This window comes from Capsicum annuum, chromosome 4 (assembly GCF_002878395.1).
Source record: "Capsicum annuum cultivar UCD-10X-F1 chromosome 4, UCD10Xv1.1, whole genome shotgun sequence".
In the NCBI taxonomy this organism is placed as follows: Eukaryota; Viridiplantae; Streptophyta; class Magnoliopsida; order Solanales; family Solanaceae; genus Capsicum; species Capsicum annuum.
The window spans coordinates 213,594,808-213,606,165 of record NC_061114.1 but is presented as its reverse complement, the minus strand read 5'-3'; the positions used below and the strand labels follow the sequence as shown (position 1 = coordinate 213,606,165).

The 11,358-nt window shown below is 31.4% G+C and overlaps 1 protein-coding gene across 2 annotated transcripts; it reads left to right on the top strand.

The window, feature by feature from the left end:
* The first annotated feature begins 5,580 nt into the window (after window positions 1-5,580).
* Window positions 5,581-9,935, top strand: LOC107867392 (transcription factor bHLH143). Of its 2 annotated transcripts, XM_016713608.2 has the most exons (5): window positions 5,590-5,802; window positions 6,775-7,581; window positions 7,734-7,887; window positions 7,985-9,136; window positions 9,321-9,935. In XM_016713608.2, the coding sequence occupies exon 4, from the start codon at window positions 8,002-8,004 to the stop codon at window positions 9,091-9,093; it is 1,092 nt and encodes a 363-aa protein (XP_016569094.1). In that variant the 5' UTR covers window positions 5,590-5,802; window positions 6,775-7,581; window positions 7,734-7,887; window positions 7,985-8,001; the 3' UTR covers window positions 9,094-9,136; window positions 9,321-9,935. The 2 variants fall into 2 exon arrangements, with proteins under 2 accessions (XP_016569093.1, XP_016569094.1); XM_016713607.2 differs by having other exon boundaries at window positions 5,581-5,802; window positions 7,985-9,935.
* The last annotated feature ends 1,423 nt before the right edge of the window (window positions 9,936-11,358 follow it).

The following is an 11,358-nucleotide window of genomic DNA, read 5'->3' as shown; positions in this document are numbered from 1 at the left end:
TATAAAAATAATTACATATACATGGTCATATTTAATGAATTTCAATTATGACAAATATAATATTTACATTAATAGCCGTTTTCTCATATTTGAAAATTTTAAATATGGATGTTATATTAACAGATCACTGCTTCCTTTTTTTAGGTAACAAATATTATCTTTCAAACAAATTTATTTTTTTAGGAATTTATTTAATTTGCTTCCTTCATTTTCCGTTCCTAAAAAATAGGAAATGATGAGTTGTTATTAAATTTTAGGGTGCCGCTAATTTATTTCTTTAATTTTCTTATACATGAAAGATTTTACTGTGTGTGAATAAATTATTTCCATGTAAAACATGTTTTGCATATTTATGATATATTATATCATATACCATAAATATATAAATATGCTTAGTATATTTCTTTATACTTTGTATTTTTATATATGTGTGTATATGGTATATATATGGTATAAACTTCATATATAACATATTTTGTATATTTATATTATAAATATGCTTAGTATGTTTCTTAATACTTTGTATATTTATATATGTGTGTGTATGGTATATACATGGTATAAACTTTATATATAACATACTTTGTATATTTCTATTATAAATATAATACTTTATATATTTATGGGTATAAATATAATACTTTATATATTTGTGAGTATAAATATAAATTAGCAGTAAAATAATGTCTTAAATAAGGGAGAAAATTAAATAAGGGATAAAAATAATGATGGGAGAGAAAAAGACATATATATTAATTAGGATGACATTAAGTTTGATATTATAATTATTTTATTCTTCAAAATTGTTATATACGTAATATTAAAAAAGTAATGTTATAAGGAAAGTTTTATGTAAAAATTTAAAAGATTGGGGTTATATGTAATAATAATAAAAGTTGGAATTAGAGTTGGAAAATTGTGAAAACAACAAAAACCTGTTTATACGGAGTATAATATAGACTTTATTTACTGTGTAGGTTAGTAAACATTTTTGCATGAGACAGTTATTCAAATGAAAGTAAATTTAGCAATAACGTCAAGACTTTGTTTCAATTTTGTTTTTCGAAATTAATGAATACACACCACCCCCCACCTTTGCAAGGAGGGAGATATTAGGCCTAGGCCCTCCTTAAATGTTTATTAAACGTGTAATTAAAAATTTTGAATAAAATTTAAAATGTGTTATAAATATAAATAAAAAACAACAAGAATATAAACAAGAACGGGAATAAATGGAGAGAGAAGAGGGGATGCTTCTTTATTTCTGTTGAGGGATGAGAAATTATATGATTCTTGATTGAGAATACAATGAATAAAATCCTCTATTTATAGGGACAATACGCTTAGTTTCTGACTAAAAGACAAATACTTCAAATCCTGATAGATATCAGTTAGATCTTGATAGGCATTCACTATAATATAAATACATTTATAACACTCCCCCTTGAATGTCTAGATAGATAATGTGCCTCGTTAAAACCTTACTAGAAAAAACCCAGTAGAAAAAAAATCTAGTGAAGGAAAAAGAATACACACCTTTAACAATATGCATATAGGCTGCCTCATTAAAACCTTACAAGTAAAACCCAGTGGGACAAAATCTTGAAAGGGAAAAAGAGTACAACGCGTATTAAATCCCTCTAATGAGAACATCATTGAACCTTTACATCCCGATCTTGTGCACCATCTTCTTGAAAGTTGCAATTGGAGGAGACTTGGTGAATAAATCAGCCACATTGTCACTTGAATGAATATGTTGCACGCTAATATCACCATTCTTTTGTAACTCATGTATGTAAAAAAGCTTTGATGGAGTGTGTTTCGTTCTATCTCCTTTTATGAATTCTTCATTAAGATGTGATATGCATGTTGTATTATCTCTGTATAAAATTGTGGGTACATTGTCATATTTCAAATCACATTTTTCTCGAATGAGATGTATCATGGACCTCAACCACACACATTCTCGATTCATTTCATGAATATCTATTATCTCAGCATGGTTCGATGAAGTGTTAGATAGACTGTTTTGTATATCTCCAATATATGACAGTATCCCACATATGAACACATAGCTTATTTGAGACCGAGTTTTATGCGGGTCAGATAAGTACCCAGCATCAACATTTCAACAAGATCGAGACTGCAAGGTTTTGAATAAAATAAGTTCATATCTTTTATCCCATTTCGATGTCTTCTATTAGGAGCAGAAATATACTTCGCTAACAAAATAAGCAAAAGGTTATATCATGCCTTGTAGTATTTTCAAGATACATTAGTACACCAATTGGACTAAGATACGGTAATTCAAGACAATTCAATTTGGTATGTTTCTCATTTTAGCAAATAATCTTATTGTTGTTGAAAACTCTCCAAGAGTTTCAATGATTTTCAAACCATCAATTTATCCCTTATAAGGATAATAAATAAGTTTCCCATAAACTTTATATGCTTCAAACATTTTTTAATCCTTTAGAATTTTCATATAGATTATTGTTAAGTGACAATATCCAACATGTCAAGTGTATGAAATACAAATCAAATAAGTTTTACGCTTATCAAAATGCATCATTTTAGGTCAGTTGATAAATGTTTCTACGTCAGCATGCTTAAATTAACATAGAATTAGGATCCTCGTAATCTTTCACAATATTGTGTCAATATTGTATCAAAGATATTGATGATATATTATTTCGTATCGGTTCACATTTTGACATAATATTTTAAGATCTCATCGCTTCATTATTTTCAGGTACCTTAATCTCTCATAAGGTTTCATGAAGTGTTATGTCGTAGGCTCTTCGAGAGTATATTGCCTTTTTATTATGATCATTTACTCCATATACTTCTCAAGAATTATTTAATTTGGAATCGATTAGTCTATCACGCTTCATGCATGGTAGATTTTGTCCTTTCTGAACACAAAATATGAGCACCTGCAGCTTAGATATGAGATTAAATTTGAGTCAGTAACTGCTTCCGACATATGACTTAAATTATCTTTTGAATAAGGATCTGATGATAATTACTAACATATTTCATAGCTGCTTATAATCTCCCCCTTATATTAGGAAAACTAACATACATCCTCCATCTTCTTTGAGAAGTTTATCTTTGTGCATCATGGTATATTCATTAATCGTATACCGCACATCAAAAATATTAGATGAAATAGTTGGTTCCCGACCTTGAGCCAATTGAGAGGGAAGAAATAATCATAATTTATTGGTCTAATGCATACAAGTGTTATTGTATGCAACATATCACATTTCAGACCAACACATGATGTTTTGTTCTCATTAGTAATGGTTTAGCTATTTATCGAAGGCATTCAATGCCAAACCATCATCATCAAGATGAATTGTCTTGATTACACAATCTGAAAATTATGTTCCTAACTCAATTTTATTGAGCAAGCAACTTTATGAATGTCAAAGGTAGGTTGGCAATGAATGTACATGTGATCATCTTATTGATACATCTTTTCAACATATCACATGATAGGTGAACGGGTCCATATTCACCTTTTATGTTTTTCGAATTTTAAGGGATCCAATTCCAATATTAGTTGGTCTAACCAACTTATTATGAGAACAAGAAGCATTAAAAGTAATGAAGAATTTTTTGAATTCTTCAATATATGTTACATACTCAGTATGCACAGCTTTGGAATATCGCAATCGTTCATATCAATTTATGAACTTTTATACTAGTAAACTCCAAGTTTACCATGACATGTACCTTCTTTAGTAAATTTCAGATTTACTATTACATGAATAAGTTTCAGATTTACTACTTCAGAAGTAAATTTCAAAATAACTTTTCTCAATTATTCAGCCTCTTTCGGGGGTGAGTTGTGATACCATCACAATCAAGTGCAAGTTTGTATTAATAAGCTTCTCATTCCCCAGAAATGAAATATAATCATGCCTTAAGCGTATCAAATTATGATAGCTACTAACAAAGCAAATTGAGGCATACATATGATTTATTGCTACCACATTCAATTCAAGGAATGGAACATATTTGATGGGACATATTTCATCAAATACTCTTTATTTTGCCTTAAACATCATAATATCATCAATATGGTGCATTGAGATTCAAACTCAATGTCTTATCCATATAAAGACATCTTAGGCACAAATTCATGGGAATTGAACCTAACATATTATCATCCCTTTTGTTAATATTGTTCTTGAGGAATAAATTTAAAATATAAATGGATCCAAACCAATTATTCCTTTTTTTCTCAAACCCAACAATAATTATATCGTTTAGTAGCAAAAGACAAATAACATAAGAAATTACTAGCCTTGAAATTAACTTTAGATTAATAATCTCACCTTGTTTGGCAGAGTCTCATGCTTAAAATTACCTTTAGATTAATAATCTCACCTTGTTTGACAGAGTCTCGTGCTGATAACGTGCTATAAATATAAATAAAGAACAACAAGAATATAAACAAGAACAGGAATAAATAGAGAGAGAAAAGGGGAGGCTTCTTTATTTCTGTTGAGGGATGAGAGATTGTATGATTCTTGATTGAGAATACAACGAATAAAACCCTCTGTTTATAGGGAACAATACTCTTAGTTTCTGACTAAAAGACATATACTTCAAATCCTGATAGATATCAGTTAGATCTTGATAGACATTTATTATAATGTAAATACATTTATAACAAAAAGGAATTTATTATTTACTCACTAATTTAGGTGCATGTAAGTTGGTTCAAACATCACGATTATTAAAGAAAAAAATAAAATAAACATACGCTCAACTTACCATATTTACACAAATCCTCACTCTACAAAGTAATTACAAAAATCTCTACTAATTATGTATCTTTATTAAATGTATCGAGAGCTAATTATGTATCTTGACAGATCCAAAATCGAAAAAAATTATATCGAGAGCTAATTATGTATCTTTATAAAGTAAAAAATTATTTTAATTGAATGTATTATGTATCTCGACAGATCCAACGATAGCTAATTGTGCATTTTTACAAAGAAAAAAAATTCATTAGATGTATCGGGAGCTAATTATGTATCTCGATAGACGCAAGATGGAGATTTTTACTCCACCAATCTCATTTTGCTTGTCCCAAATTTTCTAATTAATTTAATTTCTCATTTTACTTATCATTTTTCATTAATCAAGACAAGATATATTTTTTTTTCCTTTTTTACCTTTAGTATTAATTTTTTTTCCTCCAAATTAAAATGTATAACATCATTTAATAGGGGTACTATGGTAAAGTAATTATGTTATTAATTATTTTTCTTGATCAATGTACCATATTAAATTGGGACGAGTAAAATGAAACAAAAAGAGTAGTAATAACGTAAAAAAATCAAGATTGTATCTAACAAAACTTCAAACTGTCGAAATTTATACCGTCCGTCCAAAAAATAATCCTTTTTCAATTTTCTTTCTTTAGTAATACACACACTTGGAAAAGAAAAAGAAAAAGAAAAAAAAAATCAATACACACACTACTATGATTGTACACAAAAACCAAGCGTGCACTTCGCACGTACGATAGCAATTAATTCTTGGACAAAAAAAAAAAGAAGATGATACTTATTTTCTGTGTATTATTTTTGGTTCTATATAGTGTTACCCTCCGTGCACTCTCCTCATCTTTGACTCTATAATTCATTCTTCTTATCTCTCTCCCTGGCAAACACACACACACACAGTAAACAAAACAAAAAAACTTACAGCTCTTCATTACTTCATTAAAATTGTTCAATTATCTTATTGCTAAGGATAATAAGCACTTTCACTACTGTGGTAAGTATCTTTTTCTTCATTCTTGTTTTGATTCCCATTTTTTGCAAATAAATTTGGGGTGATTGCTTTTGTTGCTTTTTCTTTTACTTCATGATGTTTGTTGGTTTTGATGAAATGGGGTTTCTTTGTTTTCTTGTTTTGCTTATGTGTATTGGTTTTTGGGTTCCTAAAGTTTACATCTTTTTGTAAACAAATTTTGATTGATTTTTTGTTTTGCTTTCTCTTGTAATTCATGATGTATGTTAGTTTTGATTAAATGGGGTTGCTTTTTATTTTTTTATTTTTTGATTTTTTTTTATGTATATTGGTTTTGGGGTTCTGAAGTTTAAATTTTCTTGCAAATAAATTTGGGTTGATTTTTTTTTTTCTTTCTCTTTTAATTCATGATGTTCCTTGGTTTGGATTAATTGGGGTCTCTTTGTTTTCTTGTTTTGTTTGTACATTTGGTTTTTGGGTGCTAAAGTTTAGATTTTTAGTTGTTTTCTGGCATTCATGGATGGGGTTTTCACTGAGATCTAGTACAAAGAGTGACTTTTTTTTTTTTTTTTTTTTTTTTGAGATATAAGAGGAATTTGATTGACTACACTATATGATTTTTAGCTACAATTTCTCAAGTTTTGTAATGCTTTGTTTGGTAAGCTAGGAAGAACAGAAAAATAGTCACTGTAGTTTTACCTTTTGACAAAGAAATTTAAGCTAGAGGACTGTGATTCCTAGGCTTTTAAAGCTATTGGTCTCTCGAGATTTTGAGCTAAAGCAGAAAAAGAAAGGAATAATAATAAAGGAATAATAATAAGAAAGAAAGAAAGAGTGGCTTTATTTTTTCATAATAATACAACCCACGCCTTCTTAGTTTAATTTCTCTGTGATCAATCTTCTTTTATAAGATTCCTTTTTTTAAACTCTCAAGAATGTTTTTCATTTGGTATTTTATGGGTTTAAAGCTGATGTTGTATGTGGAAATCTTCTCAGGGGATTATAGTTGGTGAAGAACAAGACCAGTTTGGCAATTGAGCAAAGTAAAGAACAGTATGCGGTGGTATAGTTTATCTGTTGACGTTTATCGGAAAGTTATCTCCTTGAACTTGTATTGCCGTGTCATTCTGTAAAATACCCTTTTCATAAAAACCAGTTCATTAGTGTTGCTTTTCTCAACTTGGAAGTCAATTATTCATTATAATCTTTTCCATGGGATCCACACGTTTCATCGTCATACCCTGTTACGTTCGGATGATTAGCTGAGAATTAAGTCACATTCATCTTAGCCTTGATGAGAATCTGTCTTCTTTAATTAGTATTCAGCCTTATAATTACTTCCATCTCGAGTCTCACACTTGTCATTCCTGTTAGTCCCAGGATTAGCTGAGAATTTAGTCACTTTTATCTTAGTCTTGGTAAGAATTTTCTTCTTAATTAGTATTAAGCCTTGCAATTACTTTCATCTCGGGTCTTTTGTGAGATTTTTTTTCTTTAGCGTTCAATCTTTCTGTTTTGTGGGGAGTGATTTTCCTTCTGCCATTTCTGTTGGAAGAATTTCTTTGTGGTGATTGTTCAATCATTTTATTGAGGGGATTGTTTGGAATTCTTTTGTTTATTGATTTTTCTGCTGGAAGATTGAGGTGTTGTGTTGAGTGAAAGGGTTGGGAACAAGTAGTTATGGTGTGCCAAGCAGCTAGTCAGACGAGATTTCGGGCATTGAAACATGAAAATGGAATTGATGGGTCTGCCACCATAATAGTTAGAGTAATCGCATGCTTTCAACCACTCCAAGATTGCCAGGTTAGTAATGGACATTTGATATTCTTGAATATGATTCTTTATCTTTTTGTCTTGTGGAATCCTTGCTAATAGAATAACTTTGACCTGATGAGGTGCTTTGTTATTCCTTTGTTTGTTGGAAGACATCTAATTTCCTTTTTTCGATATTTCAGGCTGAATACTTCCGCCATTTGCTTAAGCCTGTCACGTAGATAGATCTTTCTTGTTACCGCGTTCAAGTTAAGCTGGAGTTTTTATTTTTTTCGTTATTTAGCAAGAGTGCAAGAAATAATCAGCAATTCGTAGTTTCACAGTTGTTTAGAACTGGTATGATGTGCAACCTCTTAACTTTTTACCGTTTTCTTGATCAATTTTGGCTAGAATTCATCTGATAAGTTTGGTGGTTCTTTTGTACGATCTTCAGGTGATTGTTGAGGTTGAATGGAAAAGGACTTTGTATCTTCGTTTCATCACCAGTATTCAGATCTGCAGTTAGCCCATTTGAATTTTTCTTATCCACAATTTGATATAGGGCAGCAGAATTCTTTTCCTACTTACATGATTCCTCAGTCAAATGAGGTTCCTACGAATGGGAATTCTCCATTTTTCACATTTTCAGGCCTGCCAGAGTCGAATGCAAGCTGGCCAACAGAACCTTGCAATTGGTTATATTATTCGCCTCAGTTTTATCAGGGTTTTAATCCTGTTTCGACCACTTTACCCAAAGAGAAGCTTGCTCCCCGAGCACCTGAAAATCTGGGAGGTTACAAACATCCTAATGGAGGCACTGCATCTGCTCAGAAGAGATTCCTTGTGTTTGATCAATCTGGTGATCAGACAACTTTGATCTATAATTCTCCTAATGGTACTCCTGTACAATGCCCCGCTTCTTTGAATCCAAGAGCCCCTGCTCTTTATAATTCGAGTAAGGAAGATCCAGAGATCAAAACAAATGAAGCTTCTCCATTCGGGCATTTCTTCGACAAGGAATATTATGAAGACAACAACAAAGATGATGTCGAAAGTGAAATGCATGAGGATACTGAAGAACTGAACGCCCTACTCTACTCTGATGATGATAATGATTGTTCTGAGGATGATGAAGAAACAAGCACTGGTCACTCGCCTAGTACTATGACCGCTCGTGATCTGCCAGAGTTGTCTGACGAAAGGGGTGAAGAAGTAGCTAGTTCTGTTGGGTCGACCAAACGGCATAAACTGCTAGATGGTAGCTACGACGCACCAGAAATAAGGGATACTGCAACCTCCACAAAAGCCTACACATGCTCCAACTTAGAGGATGATGCACAATCCAGTTGTGCCAATGGCCTTGAACAAGATTCAGGAGCACCAGGTTCTCCATCTGGGAAAAAGAGGCTAAGAAAGGATAAAATTCGCGAGACAATAAGCATTTTGCAGGAAATAATCCCCAGAGGGAAGGGAAAAGACTCGATGGTTGTTCTTGATGAAGCAATCCATTACTTGAGATCCCTGAAGGTGAAAGCCAAGTCTCTCGGACTTGATTCTCTTTGAGCTTCAGCTTGCCACTGGTCATATTATTGACTTGCTGTTAAAGGTATTTGAATTGAATAATTAGTGTTTAAATGGTATTGGCAACGCGTGGCTGATTAGAATATGCCATAAACAAAGTAAACCAGATTGGAGAATCCCTTTAAAGTCTTTATTCCATCATTCTGCTCGAACCATTGGCTATGGCTTTGAAAATTAGTGGTCATGTCTTATTCATGTCTTCTTTTCAGATAAGGAGGGAACTTCTTGTCATGCTTCCATAAAGGGTGGTGAATCATGAGTTCATATTCTGACCCCCAAGAGAAAAGTTGATTCTGCTGCCCTTTGGGAATGTGTTTTGCTTGCCCACATAATTGTTCGCTGTCTGTGTGAACGATATAAGGCGAGCTGTTACCTCAGTAGGACCTTTGAAAAGTTTGTAGTGCACGCTTGGTGGCTAATTTGGGTCCCAAACCTCACTTTCTTGCTCTTTTTTCATTGATCAAGTCACATGAATCCTTCTTGGTCATTACCTTTTCTCATCTTAAAGGCGGGCAAGACAGTTGCATGGCGATGCGCCTCTCTTTTGGTTACATCCTACAGATGTTGTGTTCTTCTGAGGTGAAATGGATCAAGCCAATCTTGTCAAAAAAGACTTGGAGAATATCATATCATATCACGTCTGAGGAAAACTACTGCTGCTACTGTTTGTCACATGACTAGTTTGATCTTCTTGATTGTGTAAACTTTTTAGCACTATTGTTGTGAGTTGTGTAAGTAATATTTATGTATGTATTATGTTGTGGTGTTTGTTTTTTTGTATTGTGAGAAATATTAAACTGTGTTTGGTGGTGGTGTTGTCTTTATGCCTATGTATTTACGTAGCATGCACGCATTTTGGCTCAAAGTGTGAGAGAAAGTGATGTGTTTTTATTTCCTCTTGATATATGAATGATTCTTTTGTAAATTGGTGTAAAAAGGGGTGAAAGGGACCACATGTTTGCATTATTTGTGTGATGAAATTTCAACACTTCCAACTGCATGCGAGGGACCCTCCATTGGTTGTCCATCTATTCTTCTTTCAATTATTATTCATTTAATTCCACCTGGTTTTATAGGTCACTTAATATTTAAAAAAATAAATAAAAAATGTTTTAAGAAATTTGAATTCGGAATTTAAAGCTTATCTTATTTGAGTTATTGGATTCTAAAGTAATGATTTATATAATATATTAAATAAAAGTTTTAAGACAAATTCGTGATTTGAACGAAATTTTTTGGCTCTACCAATCCATATCCTGTAATTAAGTTTAGTACTTACCTTATATAATCTATTGATATCGATGAGAATTAAGATCTGAGTTCAATTCTCATTGTTTCGTCTGCCTATATATATATCCTCTCAAAGTTGATGCTCAGCACCAAAAAAGTTTAATTATGATGCGTCACATTCAAATAATTAAACAGAATAGAATAGACATTGATGATTCGTATAGTCGATTCTAATTAATTTGTGATTTGAGTTGCAACTGATGGATCTTTTAGAAATGCGATTAGGTGAAATAGTGGAGGTGACTAGTTTGGACACTTTTAACTTTGTTGTAAATGAAAACGCAGTTCTCGTGATTTTTGTACTATATTATATTTTATAATTATTGAAATAAAAATGTAGTCAAAAAATGAATAGTTTGAAGACAAAAGTCATGACTTAAGCATGTTATAGTTCTTGTGTTGTTCAGAGTAGGAAGTGGCAAATTCCAAGAACTAAATGGGCCTATAAGGTACATGTTGCAAACGTCAAAAACAATTGAAAAATGAACTTTGAAAATTTGGGGGAGATGTACCTAACATTGATCAATCAAAATTTTAAATTAGATCGTAGCAGGTAAATTAAAATGGACCCAATTGTTTTATATGCTGCAACAGTAATCAAATTGATTATCTACTTCCAAAGTATAAGATTGGCAAAAACAAAATAAAAAAAATACTCTCTCCATCTTATATTAGTTGATTACTTTATTAAAAATACATGTTTCAAATTATTTATTAAATTTACTAAATCAAGATAAGCTTAGTTAATTTTTTTTTTTTTTTTTACTCCTACAATTAATACTCTTTGAAAGTGTAATAATAAGTTTGTAAAGTTCAAAGAAAGTATCTGAAGAGATAAATTAGAAAAACTATCCTTCTTATTTATAATTCTTTAAGAAGCGTGCATAAATAAAAGTGATCAACTAATATGAGATGGAGAGAGTGATAAAATTTCTTTGGTTATTACTCCCTCCGTCA